Genomic DNA, 21912 nt, shown 5'->3' on the forward strand with positions numbered 1-21912 from the left:
GTGAGGAGCTCTCCGTTCAGAGAAGTGCCCCAGTCATCGATATCGTCATCGCCACCGTTAATTTCAATTTGCCGTGTTCTCAATTCTTCTTCTTCTTCTTGGCATAATGTTCTCACTGGGACAGAGCCTGCTTCTCAGCTTAGTGTTCAATGAGTATTTCCACAGTTATTAACTGCGAGCACCATTGTCATTTTTGCATTCGTACATCGTGTGGTAGGTACCATGAGATTTTATGCCCAGGGAAGATAAGGAAATTCCAATTGCGAAAAGATCCTGGACCGACCGAGAATCAAACTCAGACACTTTCAGCATGGCTTTGTAGCCGCGGACTCTAACCACTCGGCTAAGGAAGGCCCTAATTGGCAATTGTTAACTGTTTATAACAAATGAGATATTGTATGGTGCTACGAGAAGAATTAAGAGATTATAGGAAGTATGTAGTATACACATTAGGATATATTACACAATAAACTCTTTATTACACATTTGTTGGCTCTAAAAAAAGCCGATTGAACGGTGAGATTAGAGTAACACGGACACACATTTTGACGGCGCACGTGTTGGAATCTTCCTCGTCCGTTGAGGTTTACGGTGGCGATGACGATGGACATTTCTACGAGCGGCTTTGGCTGATTTTCTTCAGTCATCTCGTACAAATCTTGCGTTGGTGCACCGATTCCTGCAGCCAATTCTGGAAGCACGAGTCAATCTACAAGCAGGTTCAGCGGAGCTCTTACTAGGTCGAAAGCAAAAAAGAATGAAACCGAATTCAACGACGGAGGTATGCTTTATACTCTTTGAATAGCAGATGATGCTCCTACTTTTCGTATTCTTCGCTTTCTGATCTGGGAAATAGGCTATATGAAACTGATGTTTTGGCAAGGTATGTACAAGATGAGCATTATGCTGATATTGCATCCCGACGGCACTGCAGCAGCGTCCTCGGAAACATCCTCAAATTGCCGTATTGACGATTATTCGTAATAAATCAGATATTGAACACACTTAATTCAGAATGCCGAGTCTCTATTAATTTTAACCGAGATCCGCACAGCCGAGTAGTCGGCAAACAAATTTCCTAAGATCTCAGCAAATAAAAGCCGAGAATCAGTAAATCGTGCTTCGTTGCTAAGCAACCGGACAATTTGTTAGCTGATTCTCGGTTAAAATCGGGAAACCGAGATTCGCACATTCGCTGTGATAGCGGCCACAACTATCTCATTCTCCTGTGAACTGCTTCCTCTTCTTCTTCTTGACGGCGGCAGCGGTGATGGTTTTGGCTGCGGACGACACCTCCTCTCGGTCGGTCGACGGTCAGTTTGATTTGAGCAAAGCAAGACAAACAGGGGTTCCTTCGATATCGATGTCTGTGCCTGAGAAGCACGCCCAGTCAGAGCGAGCCTATCTGTTACCTGCAGAGATGCGATTCAAGCGGAGAGTGAAAAGCAAATGACGTCATTTTTTCTCTAGGACCCCTATTTATAGATTAGCTTGAAATCAACTTTCTATCTTAAAACAGTTATTAAACTATTTGAACAGCTATGTGGGATTCAGTAAGTAAACGACATGAATCTTTGATGCCTTTTCCAATTTTTGCGTTACGTAATAAATGGACGCTGCTTTAGATTTTTTTTTTGGTTTGTTAGTAACAGTCTCTGACGTGAACATAAATTACTTAACGTTATTATAGCTAAAATACTTAAAAGACAGAAGACAATTTACATCGTCTTCAGCCAACGGCTGCACAGACTGGACGATCACTAACATTAAGCAATGAAACATGGAATACCCAATAGTGCAGTGATGAATTTCTCGTTTGACGGAAAGTTTCCACTGACTGGAGCGGGAATTGAATCCACATCCCATGGCACAATACGCCTTAACGACTGACGCCGCTAACCGCACGATCACGAAGCCCACTTGGAGACCAGCTGAGCCTACCCTTGATACGAGTTTTAAAAATGTATAAGGAACTCTGGATTTTACTAAATCTCCAAATAATGATCAATGCCGGTATTCAAAGTACATGCGAGAATTCTTATTACTCAACGAACCTCCTTGTTGAAATGATCTTGTTCTTAAAAATAAGATCCGGCATATTCGACAGTTATAGGCGATAGTTAAGGTGATTATGGATCGTAGCCAAACTTCAAATTTTCATGAGCACAAATATGGAAAACCAAACACCCGTTTGGGCTGAAAACTGCTAGTGACCAATCGATTAAGTTTTTAGTTTTAAAAATGTATAAAAGTAGTTGGTATTGCACTGATGTAGTCGAAAAAGTATCAGCATACCTTCTGCATATAAACGCAAGTAATGATACTTTTCCGGGTCAATATGAACTTTGGTGACTTAGTTTTATTGCTTCGAAATTGATAGCTGAATGCTAACATGGCTGCCAAAATGAATGACGGGCTACTTAGCCTTAAACAGCAGGGTGAGGATGAAACCAGGTTTCCGATACATAGTCAAATATCGGTACTAAAGAATGTACACGTTAAAATTGCAACACAAACAATTGTAACGGTTCACGATATGATGTTATTAATTTCGCGCTAAAATATAATGTGGTATTTCTTGTTATTTTGTAGCCTATTTTTATGGTCATCAAGTGAATCATGTTTTGTAGTAAGGACTTCGTTAAGTCACATTCAATTGCTATGTTTCGATAACATCCTATAGAACATATATGATAGAGAAGTCATTTTATTAAGCATTTCATTGTTCTTATTGGTTTGAAATCTTGTAAGCATTGTGAAGATCATTTGATTTCAATTTAATTTTAGTTCTTAGAATCAACTAACCGAAAAAAATTGGACCAAATGCTCATCAATATACTCAAAAAATAAATATATATATTTTTTTTACAAATACAAGACCTGTGATTATATTTAACCACGCCTGAGGTTTCAAAAAACAACATGCTGCGTCTAAAAAGTGTTTATTCATATTAAATTAAAAAGTAATTGAATTAAATTGTTTAAGCAGGCGGCTTTACATCGCATATCCTCTAACTTGATCAAAGGAAATTATCACAGGAAGCATGTAATACATCCAAAAAAATAATCAAAATATGTTTTATAAAAAATATCATGTTTTTCGTTATCAAAGTCGTGTGCATACTTTCTGGGACACCCTATAATAGTCGTCGATAATAACAGATTCTAATTTCTCTGCACATTATGGTGCTTCACTAATGGCATTTGTTTAATTTTAGAGAGAATTGCTAATACACTCCAACCTTTTCTTACGACCATTCTTTTTACGATGGTTCTTTTACGACCACTCTTTTACGATTGAAATTCAGATTAACGGCCGTTTTTCTAAATGATCAATACCTTAAAAAGTAATCAAAATAGACGGTCATAATGTTCAGCACAAAAATGTTCAGTAGATAAAGGGCTAACATGCGGTAGTAATTGAGATGCGGAATTCTGCCAGTAGGCGGCGCTAATGGATTTAAAAAAATGTGATGTCTCGGGATCCTGACCACTTAGAAAGATGGCGTCATCGACAAACTTGTTTAGTTAGTCATGGACTACCATTGTTCGAATCCTGAGATTCGAGATTTCGCCACCAGGTGACGTTAGTAAGTATGGACCAATGCACGGGTTCATTATTTGACGTTTTAGCGGTGCCGTATTATTTATGTGACCATGGATACCAATGAATTCGGCACCGCTCCAACGTCAAATTAGTGAACTCGTGCATAGGTCCATTAAACTTTTGTTTTGCTAATATCTTCGGATCATGACTACTCAGAAAGATAACGCCTTTGACAAAGCTGTTCAGTAAATTGCTATCATAATTCGAGCCATGAAATTCGAGATCTTGTCACCATGTAGCGTCACCATCTGCCGTTCTACGCATATTTGACCAGCGGTCCATAAGGTTTACATAGAACATAGGACAAGTAGGCGTAGATGAGCAGTAGTCAACATGAAACTTTTGTTTTCTGGGTATCACAGAAGCCTGACCACTTGGAAAGATGGCGCAACTTCGGCAAAATTGTTCAGTAACTGAAGGTCTATCAAGAGAATCGAGATTTTGCCACCAGGCGGTGCTAGTGAGCATAATTTTTTTTTATCCTACCTACTTAGATGACACCATTGACAAACTTGCTCAGTAAGACAAGGATTATCATTGTTCGATCCATGCAATTGGGCGATATTCAAAACCAGAGCTGTTAAATGTCATGAATATCACGTGACTTCGACAATTGAATATTGCTAATGTCATCCTTCCTCGTGGAAAAAGTTATATCTGGTCCTTATATTATATGAGGAGGTTAGAAGCAAAGGGGTGCTACATCAATCCACACACGCCAGTCTTCTACGAGTTATGTTATTTTTTATGTTTGACGAAAAAGTCATCCTATAATACTTTAAAATATTTTTTTTTGTATACCTAACTCGAAGCCGACCAAAATGTCACTACACCCCATAAAGTTTGAGTCCTTCATATGATATTTTTTTAATCATTATTTCGTACATTTTTCAGGACGCCCGAAGTCTCGCTTGTCTAGAGAGGCTTTCAGGACCAAGCAATCCAAAGAAGATCGAAAAATAAAGCTTAAATAGGGGTTATAGGGGTGAGTATATATGGGCTACCTTTGGAGTTTGAAAAACAGATTTTCAGATGCATAAATTTCGGGTTTTATAAAAAATGCTTTATCTAGCCACCACCGTGAAAACTGTGCACAAATATGATTTTATATTTCATATATTCGTGAAAATGTGAAAGTTTATTTCTGCTACGAAACTCTTATAAGATTAGGGATTTATAAAAAAAAACCTTCACACCTAAACAGAGATAAAGAGTTCGTTAATCGAAATTACCGAAACTGATCAGCAATTCGTGAAAACTCCGATGTTTCGGTAATTGGCTGGGTTTTGATAGTTCGTCATTGACAAAATTGCTGAATTTTGGTAAACCCAAAAAAAAAAATTACCGAAAGTTTTGTGAATCATCAATAGAACCGAAGTCGATGAAATATTCCACTAAAATTTCAGTAATCTAAATGTTATTTTACCAATTATTAGGTATTTTGGCCGGCTTGAAACGTCAAAGCGACTAAACAATACGTTTGCAATACGAAAGTGAAATATTTCCAGGATTATGGCGAAAATGGCATCAATATGATTTGGTGCTGATTCTGTGATTACATGGAGGAAAATAAAGTAAAATTCGTATTCATCTAGCAGCTACAGGCCTGCCCAACGTACGGCCCGCGGGCCGCATCCGGTCCGCCGCTTCATTTTGTGCGGCCCGCGAAGAGCTTCAAGATTATTCTTATACCTGGCCCCTTCACTGCTCTAGAAACTATAGAACTAGATGTTTGAACATTTCAAGGCTAATAATCAAAACTTAAGATTCGTAAACTTTGTTTCGAGATATTTAATTTTGTAGATTCTCTACAAGTTATTTATCCATGCAAATTCGCTTTGTTTCATAAATGGTTGAAAATGTTCCATTTTAAAGAGTTCCAAATTTTATGTGGAATTAAAATGTACGAGGAATCTCGCCAATAACATTCTTCACTATTATATGGACAAACCTGAATTCAAGTTCGGAAAAATGTTGTCAGAAAAAAAATTACAACCAAATGCTAGCTTATTTTTAAAAACACTTGTGCATTAATTTTATTAATGAGAAAGATTATAACCAATATTAGGCAGATCCAAAGGCATGTTAATAGCTTTTGAAATTTAATACAGAACTCTTACATAAATTTCTCAAACAACTTAGGCAGGATTTTCACTAAGAGCAATTTTGTCACAGAACCCTTGTGGGAGTTCACGGAATGATGGCAAAATGACTATCACCGAATACTGGATATTAGAATGCAAAATTGTCTTGAGCTATCCTTAGTGAATTTCTTACATAAACCTGAGAAGGACAGAATTCTCTAGATTCTAGATCAGGATTTTATATGTTGAGGAAATTTTCCACATCATACACTGGATTATCTTAATATCCATGGCTTCAATTTTATAGTATAATTTTCAATAGCTAACTGCAAAAGTCGTAATAATAAAGAGAAGCATAATCTTCAATTTTATAAAACTAATCAGGGTTTTCAAGCAATACTAGATGAGATTCTGGCAGAATCTTACGAAAATTTCTGATAAAATTCAGAGAACGATTTTTATAAAATCCTGGACAATGATTTCTCACAGAATTATCGAAATTATCACAAAAGCGAGTATTTATTCAAATCCCTCAAAAAAAAAAACAAATTTCATTTAATTTTGGCAAACTTTTTGAAATCGCTGCATTGAAAAAAATTTGGCCCGCCGTACAATATTGTTTCTGAGATTTGGCCCGCGTTTCAAAAAGGTTGGGCAGGCCTGATTATACCGACCACATTTAATTTGAACCCTTTTAATCTGTACCCCGCTAATTTGCACATCGTTCAGATTAAAAATGGTTCAAACGTCATTTAGCTCATGGAACGGAGTGAAGTGAGATGGAACGCTGTGGAACGGAACGCAGAATCAAAACAAAACAGTGAAAGAGGTAACCAGAAACACGTTTCTAGGGTGACTAGATGTTCAAATTAAAAATGAACCCCGATGGTTTGCATGAGGTACCGTTCAAATTAGCGGGGGTGCACGGTATTGAATAATTTTTAACTCATGTTGAAGCCGCTTGTCTGCTGCTGTTAAGAGACACTGTGCTTTCAATAGTACCTAAATAACATTTCATACACTGAGGCAAAAATACTTCGGTTTTCCATAACTCATGACTTATGAACCAGCCAAATTATGGTTTCATTGAAGGCTTAATTATTTAGAAACTGGGATCATAAGTTTCATAAGTGAAAGCATTGAAATATTTAAGAACCATTACTTGAAATAATTTTCATAGCAATCGCTACAAGAACTGCACCGCTTTCAATGTTGGGTACAAGTTAATCGATAGACGATCGCATGTTTGCAAACATGTCAATTTTTGGACACGCCTGAAACAAAAGGCAAAGATTAATTAAAAATGATAATTTTAGGTAAGCAAAAATCAATGTGTTTGTTGCTGAATTTCATAGGCCGACTTATGAAATTTAGTGATTGAATTCTTGACTAAAGTCATAAGAAAAACTTATAAAGTTCTACAATAATCGTTGTGGCGCCAAATCATAATTATTCCTTAAGAAATTATTAAGTTTTTTTGCCTCAGTGTATTTACACAATAAAGTGAAATTAATTGCAGTTTTTCGGTAATAATTTTCCGAATGTTCAGTTGTTTTGACAGTTCCGCTCAGTTATGCAATTTACGGATCATTCGGTATTTTATTTATTTACCGAACCGTTTACCGTTCGTTCAGCGGTTGAGATTTCGGTAATCAAGTTACCGACTTCGGTGGTTGATTTCAAGTATGTTTGTATAAAGTTTTGTATGTTGTATTCATTTTTTTTTATTTCCAATTATAGCGCTACGTCATTAACCCCTCTACCGGCAGCTTCATTTTTTTTTACCGCCAACAAATATTCAAATCACGATAGCATTTTAGTCTCTTGATATTTTTTACATGTTCTCAAAAACCTCTTCTTAATGGATGTTGCTTTAAATATATTTTTTTTAATTCCTTTCTAAGTACTGAATTCGGGGTGTAGTTGATCAGGCCTTATTTAGCCGAGTGGTTATAGTCAGCAGCTACAAAGCAAGGCCATGCTGTAGGTGTCTGGGTTCGATTCCCGATCGGTTCAGGATCGTTTCGTATTGGAAATTTCCTTGACTTTCCTGGGCATAGAATATCGTCGTACCTACCACACGATATAGGAATGCGAAAACGTCAACTTTGACAAAGAAAGCTCTCACTCAATAACTGTGGAAGTGCTCATCGAACACTACACGCTAAACTTGTCACGCTCAGAAATGAGTGCCGAGTACACAAAATCAGCCTCTCTTCATGCAGCACAGATTCTGTGTAAAGGGGGCCCCGACTAAGGGTACATAATAAAATTATATCAGCATATGTTATTATGTTATAAGTTTTTTTCGATCATAGGTTGTTACAAACTTGATGCAGGATGTTGTTAAAATAACTAAAATTATAACAAAAAGTGTATGAATAGTAACATAAACATAACAAAATGTGTTTTAATTCTATCAAAAACATATCAAACCAAGTTATATGCAAATCATATTCTGATAAAATTTTATTATATTTCTGTTACATGCCTCTAGTCGGGGCTGTACACAGTTTTGAGCAAACGGTGGTAAACAAACCGAATGAGTGAAATGCGCACAGAGGAGGAACGCTTGGAATGCGGAATTCGCTCCCATTTTTGTTTTGCTTCTGAAAACATTTAAAAAAAACATTCAAATTTTCAAGTTTTCAGAGATTTTTCCATTCGAATAGCCGAAGCGGAAGCAAATGGGGAAAAAACTTCCACATTTGCGACCATCTTCCGGCTTTTCGCCTGAAAAAATCACAGAAAACTCCTCATCTTACCAACGGCCAACTGTTTGCTGCCGTGCGGGAGAGATTGACAGTTCCATTCCCATCGATCCCCGCACAGCCGAAGGCCAACACATCGGCTACACACAGCATGAGTGCGACTTACACAGAATTTTCACTCAGCCAGAGAGTCCTGCATTGGTTGCCTCATTCTGTGTAGTTTTTACACATGCGCTGCGTTGAGCAGGCTTAGCGTGTAAGTCCGAAAGAGACATGGATTTGCGAAAATATATGTGTTCATAGTTAGTACTCGGATTTAGTTTGGCTTTCTATTCCGCTGAATCATAAGGTGTTCTGTAGCTTAGTTGGTTAAAGCGCCGGTCTAGCGTACACGGAGTCGTGAGTTCGAGTCTCACTAGAACGCGTATTTTTTCGCAAATTCATGTCTCAATTTGTCAAACAAACACACTGTGTCTTCTGATTGCAAGTTTCCAAATACTATGAAGTGTACGATTTGACAGATAACTTTGAATTATTCTAACAATGAATGTTGGAAAAATAAAAATTGTAAGTTTGTTTATATATCCTGAAACACTATGAATATATATTCAAATGTAGTCCAGTTGGTGACCTTTGGATAATAAACTCCTTAGAACTGCCGCTGTCGCTAGTTTCACTTTTGTTTTCGTTCGGCAAGGGGCACGGAAAATAGCCAATCAAACATTTTGAAAACATCAATTTTTCAACAAAAAGTGTCACGTGCCATTTTCGATAATATTTAAATTTATGCGACGGACAACGACCGTTCACTTCGTTTGGGGCACAACCCGGGAGGGTGAGCGGTCCAGCCCCTGGTGGACTATGTATGTACCCACTTGCACTCCCGAACGAATCAATGCGGTACGTGGGGTTACCCGGGGGTACACAAAGGATTAATTTGGAAGTCGACGCCTGTATGTGTGCTTGTTCGTTTGATTTAATGGTAATAATATGTAAATTTTATTTCGATAGCGTTTTTTTTACGGGCATCGTAAATGTTTCGTTCGCTCATTCGAGTAGACCGATAAAAATAGCTGGCTGAAGTGTACGTTAGAGTGGTCCAAACTTTGAATAGAAACCCTTAGTCAACAAAATACTATCAAGTAATGTTCGCTGATTAGACATCAATATTTTATATTCAAAATTAGTTAAAAGGTAGAAATTTCTGAAATTTCGTTGTATTTACGCTGAGTGATTGCGAGTTGTCAGCAGTTATCGGTTGCAGAGACATGCTCTCCGTCAATTGAGAGATTTATGCCATCGCTAATGTAGGATTTGAATTTCGAAAGCATTTTCAATCAGGGAAACGTTTTCAAAAATTCTTGGGAGACTAATGTGGAAGAAGTGAGAACAATTATAAAAAAAGTCTAAAATATGACAGTCCCAGACGATGATGGAATTTGCCAAGGTTGTACCAATTTTAAAACCAGACAAAAACCCTGTTTAAGCTTCTAGCCATCGTCCTTGGTCCAATCAGCTTGCTATTCTTCATCTGTAAACTTTTCATAAGGTCATTTTGAACAGAATGATGGCCCACATCAACGAAAATTCAAGTTTTTTTTAATGAACTGTTCGGACTCCAACACCCGGTCAACCAGTCAGTGATTTTCGATAGCGATCGATATAGATTCGTTTTGAACCATTAGCGATCGCCATCGTTGGTTAATGATCTATAAAGAATTATGAAGACTGGTTGAGTGGTTGGTCGGGTATGGACATTCGACCACTCATCAACTTTTACGTGTAACTAATTTGATTCGCTCCAACAAATCTGAAGGCTATTCTTCTGGTCTTGCTCTTCTAATTTTCCAACAAACATTGTTAGAATAATCCAAAGTTATCTGTCGAATCGTGAGAGCTGGTGTTCCTCAAGATAGCATTTTGGGAACAATATTATACAATATTTTCACATCTGACTTACCTGAGTCAACTCAGGGATGTCAAAAATCTTTGTTTGCGGATGACACAGTCCTCTCCACCAAAGGACGAAGCCTGCGTGTCATCTGTAGAAGAATGTAGAAAAGTTTGGATATGTCTTCTTCATACTTGCTAAAATGAAAAATAAACACATAAACCAAAGGCTCCTTATTGAATAACTTCAAATAGATTTGTTGTCACGATGAGAGGTGTTCCAATATATTGGTTAGATAAAGTTAAGTATCTAGGGCTCATGCTAGATAAAAATTTAAAGTTTAAAATTCACATTGAGGGCATTCATGCCAGGAATGTGGAGCCAGAAAATCAAAACTTTGTCTTAAGGACAAGGTTTTGATGTTCAAACAAATTTTCAGGCCAACCATGTTGTATGCTATACCAATATTGAATAGCTGTTTACAGGAAGAAAGCTCTGTAGAGGATTTTTTTTTAAATGATTCTGAAGCTCCCTCCCTAGTATAGTACCAATGAGATATAAAGAATATCCAATGTTGAAGCATTGGAACAAATTTTAGATAAAATTATTATTACTTTTCAAAAAGATTAAGTTTATCATAAATGGATAATAACATCTCATGAAACCATTTTTTTTATTATTATGAACTTATCGGCTTAGGTATGATCTTCCCTCAATACCTTTTTTTTTTAATGAAATCGCGTGGGCGACAATGATCAGCTGCTAGAACTAGAATAAATCGCTGAAAATAGGTCGCACTGAAGTCATCCATCATATACATTGAAAACTCTCATGCTCACAGTCTAAGTGGCCCTACAACAGACCATTGAGCTAAACCTCTTTAACAACTTTCGGTCCAGGAAGTGATCGCCTATTAACGGCGGGTTCCAACTTTTCCGTAACATTGCGATGCATGGAAAGAAACGGCTCGGTAGCAGGTTATTCACACCTACAAGTACATCCTTGCGCCGCGAAACAGATAAACTTTTATCAAATGTCCCGAATCGAAACCGCAATTAAGCTGACAATAAAAAAACTTCTCCTGCTGGCAGGACAGTTGGCTTGCTCGAAATGAGCCAGGCCATGAATTCCGCTTGGGTTGCCTAGGGACTGTATCGAAAAGTAATTAGCTACATTTTAAACTGTATCAGAAAAGTTGGGTCAATCTTACTATATTTTTTATGGTTCAAAATTGGACTCGAAAAAAAATGCGACACTTTGTTTTCGGTGTAACTTTTTATCGTGTGGGTATAAATTTATGATGTTTTGGGTAATACTAGATTCGAGTGTTTTGTTTATTTGTGCAAAATTTTATCGCGATCTGTCAAGTAGTTTCAAGATGCTTTCCAAACAAGAAGAGTTACGCCAGCAAATCTTGGGTGCGGTGATCGATAATTCTGGTCAGTCGCACATTTGGATTGCCAAAAGACTTAGAATCCATCATTCCACCGTGTCCTGTGTTGTGAAGATGTTTCAGGAGACGAAGACCAATGAGTGGTGCGCTGGAAGCGGCAGAAAACCGAAAACGGTAAACCCAGAGAAGGTGTGGAAGATAAGGCAGTACTTTAAGAATAACCCGAACCTTTCCACCCGAGACGTGGCCAAAACGTCAATTCGTCAAAGTGGTTCGTCCAGCAGATCTTGAAGTGGGCTGGGCTACGTGTTTTTAAGGTCAGGAAGGAGCCAAACCCGACTGACAAGCAATACACGGTGACCAAATTGCGTGCGCGGAAGCTGTACCGTGAGTGGCTGGTCAAGCCAGACATACATCAAGGCGGACACCATACAAATTCCCGGCCTCGAGTTTTTTGTCGGTACGTCCCGCATGGAGGCTCCGGAAAAGTTCCGGAAGAGAAAGATGGACAAATTCACGAAGAAGTACTTGTAGTGGCAGGCGATCTGCGAGTGCGGACGATACAGCAAGCCATTCGTTACAACCATAAACGGGTAGATTTATTGAGAGGAATGCATGCAGAAGCGCGAAATTGTATAAGAAAGATGGCCAAGGCCTGCCCAAGATCTCATGAGCAGTGTTAACTCTCAAAGCCCTGGGACATACCTTTTATTTTCAATCGACTGGTGCTCAGAAACAAATAAGTGTAACGAAATGCGGTTTTCACTATGATCGATGGGATGAGTTAGACTTCCTGCGAGTAGGGTTTTCAAACCGGAAGTTCAGGTCTTGACATGTTTTTCTACCGGAAATAAGTGTTCCCTAGTCACATATTTGACAACTTTAACAACGAAACCAATGTTTAATGATAAGTTTTAGCCATTTTTAGATATTATGTAACGGACCAAGGCAAGACAACACTATTTAGGTTATTGTCTTGCAGGGGACGAAAGCCGGAACCTGGTTCCGGAAGTACTTTCCGGGTAGGAGCCGAGGCCAAGGAACACATGTGAATTTGACCCGAAGCAACATATGCGGCTACTTGAACGTCATGAAATCAACTCAGAAAGCCAATACAAGACATCAACTCTCAATATTGTCAATTTTACATTATGGCCAAGACTGAGCTGTAGGGTCACTTCCGGTGAACCAGGAGACGAATATGAATGAAGCTCAAAACTAGGCATGCGACTGTTCAAACTTCATGAAATATCCTCAGCGTTGCTGTAAGAACATGCTTCTTTCCTATATAGACACTTCGACCAGATTGTCAAACGTTGTCGGGATTCTGGAGTCACTTCCGGTGAATCTGGACATAAACATAAATAACAGGTAAAACTAGACATGCGACCGCTCAGACTCCCTGAAATAACCCCCGCCGTGACTGTAAGAACATGTTTCTTGCCTGTATGGACACTTCGGCCAGATAATCAGACAACGACCGGATTTTGAGGTCACTTCCGGTGAATCAGAAGCAAACATATATAGTTGGCAAAACTAGGCATGTGACTGCTAAAATTTCACGAAATAACCTCAGCGTTGCTATAAAAACGTGCTTTTGTTTGTATTGATACTTCGGTCTGATCAACAGACAATATCTGGTTTCAAAGGTCACTTCCGGTGATTCAGGGAACAAACATGAATAGAATAAAAGGTAAAACTAGAAATGCGGCTACTTAAACTTCATAAAACAACCTCAGCGATAATTCTGCCATAGAACCAGGCAATAATCAGATTCTGAATTCTCTTCCGGAGAACCAGAAGATAAACATATATAATATGTAAGACCAGGCGTACGACTGCTCAAACTTCATGAAATAAACTCAGAGTAGCTGCTAGAATATGCTTCATGTCATAATTGACTTTTCGTCAAGTTGGACAGGCAAAGACCGGATTCTGAGGCCAATCCCGGTGAATCAGGAAACAAATATGAAGATCAAATCAAGCACACTGAAAATATATTGTTTTATATTACGAAATCGTTCGTTTGAACTACGAAGTAATTCGTTGTTTTCTGCAACGAAACAATGTCGTAAAATGCATGCAACCAGCTTCGTAATATGATTCAAGCTCGAAATCAAAACAAACAATGATTGTTATAATGTACTAAACATTTCGTAATCGAAATTCGTTTCTTTCGTATTCAGAACGAACATTTATACGCGCTTCTTCTTACCTTCCTCGGCTGCGGTCGTGTCATGTTGTATTTTACGAAATGTGTCTACGAAACCTTTCGTTGCAGAAAACAACGAACCATTTCGTAGATTAAACGATCAGTTTCATAATACTAAACAATTCGTAATACGAACATTACGATAACGTACATCTGAGAATAGTATATCGTACATCTTACGATTATTTCGTAAAGTCACTGAATCGCGAAATTTTGTCAAGTACAAATAATTCGTACAATGAATGAAAATAGCGTTATATGTACGAAATCTTGTTTTACGAAATGGATTTTGGATAAAATACGAAGAGATGTTTTCAGTGCATGTTCATACAGCAAAGCTGAGGTTGTTTTATGAAGTTTGAATAGTTGCATTTCTAGTTTTACTCATTATTCTATTCATGTTTGTCCACTGAATCACCGGAAGTGACCTCAGAAACCGGCCATTGTCTGTTTATCTGACAGAAGCATCAATACGTAAAAAAGCATATTCTTATAGCTACGCTGAGGTGTTTTTTCGTGATGTGTGAACGGTCACATGCCGTGTTTTTTCAATTATATATGTTTGTTCCTGATTCACCGGAAGTGACCTCAAAATCCGGTCATTGTCTAGTCATCTGGACGAAGTGTCCAAACAGGCAAGAAGTTTGAGCGGTTGCATGTCTAGTTTTACCTGTTATTTATGTTTGACTCCTGGTTCACCGGAAGTGACCCTACAACCCAGCCTTGATCATTAGGTAAAATTGACAATATTGAGAGTTGATGTCTTGTATTGCCTTTCTGAGTTGATTTCATGACGTTCAAGTAGCCGCATATGTTGCTTCGGGTCAAATTCACATGTATTCCTTGGCCTCGGCTCCTACCTGGAAAGTACTTCCGGAACCAGGTTCCGGCTTTCGTCCCATGCAAGAGAATAACCTAAATAGTGTTGTCTTGCCTTGGTCCGTTACATAATATCTAAAAATGGCTAAAACTTATCGTTAAACATTGGTTTCGTTGTTAAAGTTGTAAGATATGTGACTAGGGAACACTTATTTCCGGTAGAAAAACATGTCCAGACCTGAACTTCCGGTTTGAAAACCCTACTCACAGGAAGTCTAACTCATCCCATCGATCATAGTGAAAACCGTTAAACTTATTTGTTTCTGAGCTCTAGTAGATTGAAAATAAAAGGTCTGTCCCGGGACTTTGAGGGTTAAGAGAAATAAGGCATTCAGCTTGGGGGAGGACATTCAATAAATAAATTATGCCAAACATAGTTATTTAATCCCTGCAAATTTGAGAAGTATCCGATTTAAAATAAATTTTTGGTGATCATTTGTATGAGTCCATTTTTTCTAAGTTCAGTCTCATGTACTGTGTATATCCTCTATATAGAATACCACGGTGCCTTTTTTCTTTATATGTCATAATATTATGAAGCCTTTCTAAATAATTTGCATGTACCTTGGAAAATTGTACACAACTTGAAAAGTTAAAAATTGCGAAAACTGTGCAAAAATGGCTGAATTATATTTCGATGCATAAAAAATCAGTATTAATTCTGTTTGCAATTTATTATTGAAGTGCACCAAAATGTTTCAAAAATCACATTTTGTACAAATCTAAAATAAAGGAACTGCGCATTTTTTTTAAATTTTGAATCCAACAAAACTTTATGAAAATCGCAAAATTTCGGCGCAAAAAGAAGAAGCACAATGTTGCTAATTTATTTTCGATGCAGTCCTTACAACCCCTTATTGCTGCGCGTCGGTGTTTCCGAGCGTTATTGAAGCTGTTAGTTTTTACGAGTGGTGGTTTGAATTTGAATTTAATTAATTTCTTCCTGCCAGAGTCATTGCCGACCGGTTTATACACATGCAAAGAATGCGATATTTCGCTTAAGATGTTTAAAATGGCAAAAGCCAACACAGCTAGAAAGTAGGGGCCATTAGAAGCAACAGTGACATTTAATGTGTTCAAGGCTCGGAGAGTATTTTTATACCTGATCAGCTAAATAGCTATATTTTAGTACCACTAATGATATACTCACAGACGACTTCAAGCTTCCACGAGTCTTCTTGGAACAGTCCGGTGACATTTGGATTCTCAGCGCGACACGTTATCAACTTTCCATCGTCTTCCGTCACTGGTACAAAGCTCAACAGTGAACGCGTTGTGTTGTTGTTATAGTTTATACCGGAGTCCTGAAAATAAATGGAATAATATAAGAATATGTTTAGTTGACTGCCACTTTTGTCACTAAAAAGTAGTGTTTGATCCTTTATTCGCGACACTTGCTCCTTTCCATGACAACTGTGGAGTTGCAGAGGTATACTCGGTCTCTAGTAACAATGGTTTTCTAACTAACATTTCTTCCCTTCCTCGATGACCGTGAGAATGTGGCCGGCGCCGTTTTTGACTTTTAAAGTTTTAACTCTCAACATTGAGAATGGAAAGCTTATCTCAAACCCCCCTTATTGAATTTCTGTGCAAATCCAATCCAGGTAAAGATGGGCTTGGCCGGGAATAGCAATATTCATGCTTTTGTTAATACTGTTCGAAATTGGACCAAGGCTTACTCCTTAGCCTTGTTTCTGACAGTGGTCTGAATGAGATTACCAAATGACAAATTAATATTTCTAGTATCAAAGCTACTAAGTATACCGTAACTATGCTAACGCTAAATCCAATCCAAATCCAAATCCAAATCCAAATCCAAATCCAAATCCAAATCCAAATCCAAATCCAAATCCAAATCCAAATCCAAATCCAAATCCAAATCCAAATCCAAATCCAAATCCAAATCCAAATCCAAATCCAAATCCAAATCCAAATCCAAATCCAAATCCAAATCCAAATCCAAATCCAAATCCAAATCCAATCCAAATCCAATCCAAATCCAATCCAAATCCAATCCAAATCCAATCCAAATCCAATCCAAATCCAATCCAAATCCAATCCAAATCCAATCCAAATCCAATCCAAATCCAATCCAAATCCAAATCCAATCCAAATCCAATCCAAATCCAATCCAAATCCAATCCAAATCCAATCCAAATCCAATCCAAATCCAATCCAAATCCAATCCAAATCCAATCCAAATCCAATCCAAATCCAATCCAAATCCAATCCAAATCCAATCCAAATCCAATCCAAATCCAATCAATCCAAATCCAATCCAAATCCAATCCAAATCCAATCCAAATCCAATCCAAATCCAATCCAAATCCAATCCAAATCCAATCCAAATCCAATCCAAATCCAATCCAAATCCAATCCAAATCCAATCCAAATCCAATCCAAATCCAATCCAAATCCAATCCAAATCCAATCCAAATCCAATCCAAATCCAATCCAAATCCAATCCAAATCCAATCCAAATCCAATCCAAATCCAATCCAAATCCAATCCAAATCCAATCCAAATCCAATCCAAATCCAATCCAAATCCAATCCAAATCCAATCCAAATCCAATCCAAATCCAATCCAAATCCAATCCAAATCCAATCCAAATCCAATCCAAATCCAATCCAAATCCAATCCAAATCCAATCCAAATCCAATCCAAATCCAATCCAAATCCAATCCAATCCAAATCCAATCCAAATCCAATCCAAATCCAATCCAAATCCAATCCAAATCCAATCCAAATCCAATCCAAATCCAATCCAAATCCAATCCAAATCCAATCCAAATCCAATCCAAATCCAATCCAAATCCAATCCAAATCCAATCCAAATCCAATCCAAATCCAATCCAAATCCAATCCAAATCCAATCCAAATCCAATCCAAATCCAATCCAAATCCAATCCAAATCCAATCCAAATCCAATCCAAATCCAATCCAAATCCAATCCAAATCCAATCCAAATCCAATCCAAATCCAATCCAAATCCAATCCAAATCCAATCCAAATCCAATCCAAATCCAATCCAAATCCAATCCAAATCCAATCCAAATCCAATCCAAATCCAATCCAAATCCAATCCAAATCCAATCCAAATCCAATCCAAATCCAATCCAAATCCAATCCAATCCAAATCCAATCCAAATCCAATCCAAATCCAATCCAAATCCAATCCAAATCCAATCCAAATCCAATCCAAATCCAATCCAAATCCAATCCAAATCCAATCCAAATCCAATCCAAATCCATCCAAATCCAATCCAAATCCAATCCAAATCCAATCCAAATCCAATCCAAATCCAATCCAAATCCAATCCAAATCCAATCCAAATCCAATCCAAATCCAATCCAAATCCAATCCAAATCTAATCCAAATCCAATCCAAATCCAATCCAAATCCAATCCAAATCCAATCCAAATCCAATCCAAATCCAATCCAAATCCAATCCAAAACCAAATCCAATCCAAATCCAATTCAATACTAAATCCAATAGGCAATCATAACATGACTGCTTGTAATTTATATTGTAATATTCACACTTTGTGTCGGAATGTAACCACAATTAATAAACATATTTTTTATTCTCACGATCAAGCATAGTTCAGCACACATACTACACAAAACCGGAAGGTTTGTGGTCCTGTGAACGCACATCCTTTTCTTATGAAGCCATTAAAATTCCCATTTTTCCTACCATGAAAAATCCCGAAGGTTATAAGCAGGCTCGTGCACATTCCTACATAGACCCAGCTTGGAATACTCTGAATCGTTTATGGAATTGCTCCAGCTGCAAATGACGTTATTTGCATGCACCTACCGGACTTCGGCCGATCCGTTCCGCTTTGCACTTTACTGCTCTTTCCGAAGGCACTGAACCCGTTTCTTCTTCTAGATTAACTTTCAGATGCAGAATTTGTTTTGTCGTTTCCTTGCCGCCTCGGTCCATTGCTGCTGCAAGGAGGGATCCACGCCACAACAAAAAGCAACAAAGGCTGACGAAAAGAACTCGTCCTAATGGAGAGTCCCTGATGGGCTGCGTTTGTGTGCTTTCGTAGAGAAAAGGAGGAAATGCACAACTTTGGACATTCGTTCGCCTTTAGCTTTCGCGTAGGTTCTTCGATAAAACTCCCCAACCAGCAGCCAGCAGTCAAAGGGATACGGATAGCGAAGAAAAAATGGCTCTTCCTCTTTTGAAAGACAAGTAAACCCTTTTTATTTTGCCATCCGGCAACCAACATCACAGCGGAAGAATATGGAGAAATAATAATAACAGTCAAATGCAAGAAGCTGTTATACTTCCGCTGCAATAAAGCTGGGGAATCGAGTTCTTAGAAGAAAGAAAAATGCATATTCTTAAATTTATTTTTGTAGTAGTTATATGTATACTCACATTGCTTTTATCCGATCGATTTAATTTCACTTTATTAATATCTTTGCCTTCTGAAATACATGATCGATATTGTGTAAGAAATGTATAATATTGTTGTACCTATATACGATTACTATATTTATTCGTAAATTAAGAACTCAGAAGGAATAATAATGCTAAAGCTAAAACTTAAGATCAATCGATAAAACCTCCTGACAAATAGAAATATGCCAAGGCTGTATCAATTAAACCAGACAAAAAACCTGCAGAAGCTTCTAGCTATCGTTCAATCAACTTGCTGTCTTCCACCAGTAAACTTTTTGAAAAGATCATTTTGAACAGAATGATGGTCCACATCAATGAAAATTCAATTTTTGCCGATGAACAGTTCGGATTCCGCCATGGACATTTGACCAATCATCAACTTTTACGTGTAACAAATTTGATTTATTCCAACAAATCTGAAGGCAATTCTACAGGTCTTGCTCTTCTAGACATAGAAGAAGCACTCGAAAGTTTACTCCTAAGTTATCTGGACAAAACATCAAAGTTAAATTTGGATTAGCCTTATTAAATTAAATTGACACATAACAGTTCCTAATCCCAGATTTTGGCTTGGTCTTGCTGAACAGCTGTGCGTCTACAACTACGATTATTTGTTACCCTACATATTACTACATATTACCTGCCACACGATATACGAATGCGAAATTGGCAAAGAAAGCTCTCAGTGGAACTGTTGAAGTGCTCATAAGAACACTAAGCTGAGAAGCAGGTTCTATCCCAGTGAGCACGTTAATGCCAAGAAGAAGAAGAAACTTAACTGCTAAACGTATCTACCTTATCCATATTCAGGAATTGCCACTAACCCGTGATTTCACGCAATTTTATCATTTTGTGCGCAATCTTTAACCCAAAGATTCGGAACCAAGTGCAAACTAGATGTTACACATTCAAACCAGATAGAGAAGTTTTCGAATACATTCGAGCAAAGTTTGATATGCTGAAAGTTTGTTCAAGTTTTCAGAAACTCTTTCTTCGCTGTTGGCACCACCCGGCATCCCCGTTACCGGCGAAGAAGGATAGTGGTGCTTTATCTTCAAGCAGTTCATCTCATTCGGAATACATACCGAAGTTTCCTTTCAAGTGTTTAGCTGTCTTAGGGTTGCGCCAAACTGGCGCGACGTTAGTGGTCGAATCGAATGCCTATTTCGGAATCTAAGCTGTTCGTTGGCATTCAATTGCATTTTCGTTGATGTTAATCATCATTCTGTTCAAAAAATCTTTTTCAAAAAAGTTTACTTTTAGAGAAAAGCAAGCTGATTGGACGATAGCTAAAAGCTTCGGCAGGATTTTTGTCCAGTTTTAACACTTCAGTCGTCGCGCTGTTGTATTTTGTACAACACTGCTGAAAAAAGCTCGCATTTCGTTCACAACAACAGCGCGGTGCATCTGACAGTAGCAAACCGCGCGACTACTGAAAGGTTAAATTTCTTTCAACATTGGCATGTTTTCATTTGTCAGGAAGATATGCAAACTGAAAACATTTGTATGAAATGATCATTAACACTTCGAGATCACGATAGTTTATGCGCAACTGTTCTGCTTTTGAGGCCAAGAGTTTTCCTAGAATGCTTTGAATATTGTTACATGGTACGTTCTTGCAGTCCAACAAAAATTTAGAATTGCTGTGGTTCAGAAGCGTTCATTGTGTAAATTGGGACAAAAATGAATTAAGATTTCTAGTTCCATTTGAAACAAGTGTTATAGTTTTATTATTGTGACAGTGGATCGAATGCTACCCAAGTTAGAAGTTCACTACAAAATAAATTAAAGCCTATTGAGATATGGAGGAATAATGTCTCATTGTTGGTTTATGACGTGAAAATTGTAATATACGATAATCGTAAATTTGATTCTTAAAGTAAATCTGTAATAAATTCACTTCCCACCATATCACTTGGACGCTTGGTAGTGGTTATCGTTGAAGAAAAAAACACTCAATTTCTTTTTCAAATCGACGTTAATAACTATCATACTGGTTTGAGAAAATAAATGAAGAAGAATTAAGAAATAACTGCTTGGGAGTACAGAGAGTTAAGAGCGTAAGTGCTGATGATCTTTTATTTAATGCAATAATGGCGTCCGCCACGTCAATGCCGACCAATTAGGGGAAGGTCGAAGAATTCTCGCCTAACTTTTCAAAAGGACCCATCTTATATTGAAGGCCTCCTTTGGTTACTTTCTCTTTTATCAATAGCTGAGCCACATGACCCTATTCTAATGAGTTTTTATATAAAAAGCTAGTTAAGGAAATTGTCTTCCGATCTATAGAGAAAAACTTCCCACAAGCTTCAGTATTACATTGCTGTATAGTGTTGTGAGAAACTCAAATTCTCATAACATATGATTGATAATTTTTATGCGTGAGTTGTCAATCAAGCAACTTAGCAGTCAACTAATCATGGATGAGTTGTTTGACTAATTGTCTCATATTCATACAGTTTACTAGTCTGGTAGAATTATAGTAATCCTTTATAAAGTACACAACAACATTCGGTTAGCACGAATTTTTGACAGATGAATTTTTGACGGCTTGAGTGTGATTGAGTGATTTTGCACGAAAAATTCAACCATATGATTTTCAAAGTAGATCTCTAATGAGTTTTCTCTCGCGGGAGAGCTCATTGATTGAGATTTGAGTGTGAGTATGTCATCACTGTGAGGTGTGCATGTTCAATACCCTTCTCTTCACATAC

At 37.7% G+C, this 21912-nt stretch overlaps 1 protein-coding gene and 1 long non-coding RNA gene across 2 annotated transcripts in view; one reads left to right on the plus strand and one right to left on the minus strand.

Moving 5' to 3' along the window:
* Positions 1-21912, minus strand: part of LOC5573643 (neural cell adhesion molecule 1-B) — a 1425452-nt gene that overhangs the window by 112854 nt on the left and 1290686 nt on the right. The window contains 1 exon segment of the mRNA XM_021845179.1: positions 15928-16081. Within this exon segment, the coding sequence (XP_021700871.1) occupies positions 15928-16081 (154 nt within the window).
* LOC110676617 lies at positions 4505-19255 on the plus strand. Its single transcript, XR_002500567.1, has 2 exons — positions 4505-4592; positions 18677-19255. It is a non-coding gene; the product is annotated as an uncharacterized LOC110676617 (long non-coding RNA).

Source organism: Aedes aegypti, chromosome 2 (assembly GCF_002204515.2).
Source record: "Aedes aegypti strain LVP_AGWG chromosome 2, AaegL5.0 Primary Assembly, whole genome shotgun sequence".
In the NCBI taxonomy this organism is placed as follows: Eukaryota; Metazoa; Arthropoda; class Insecta; order Diptera; family Culicidae; genus Aedes; species Aedes aegypti.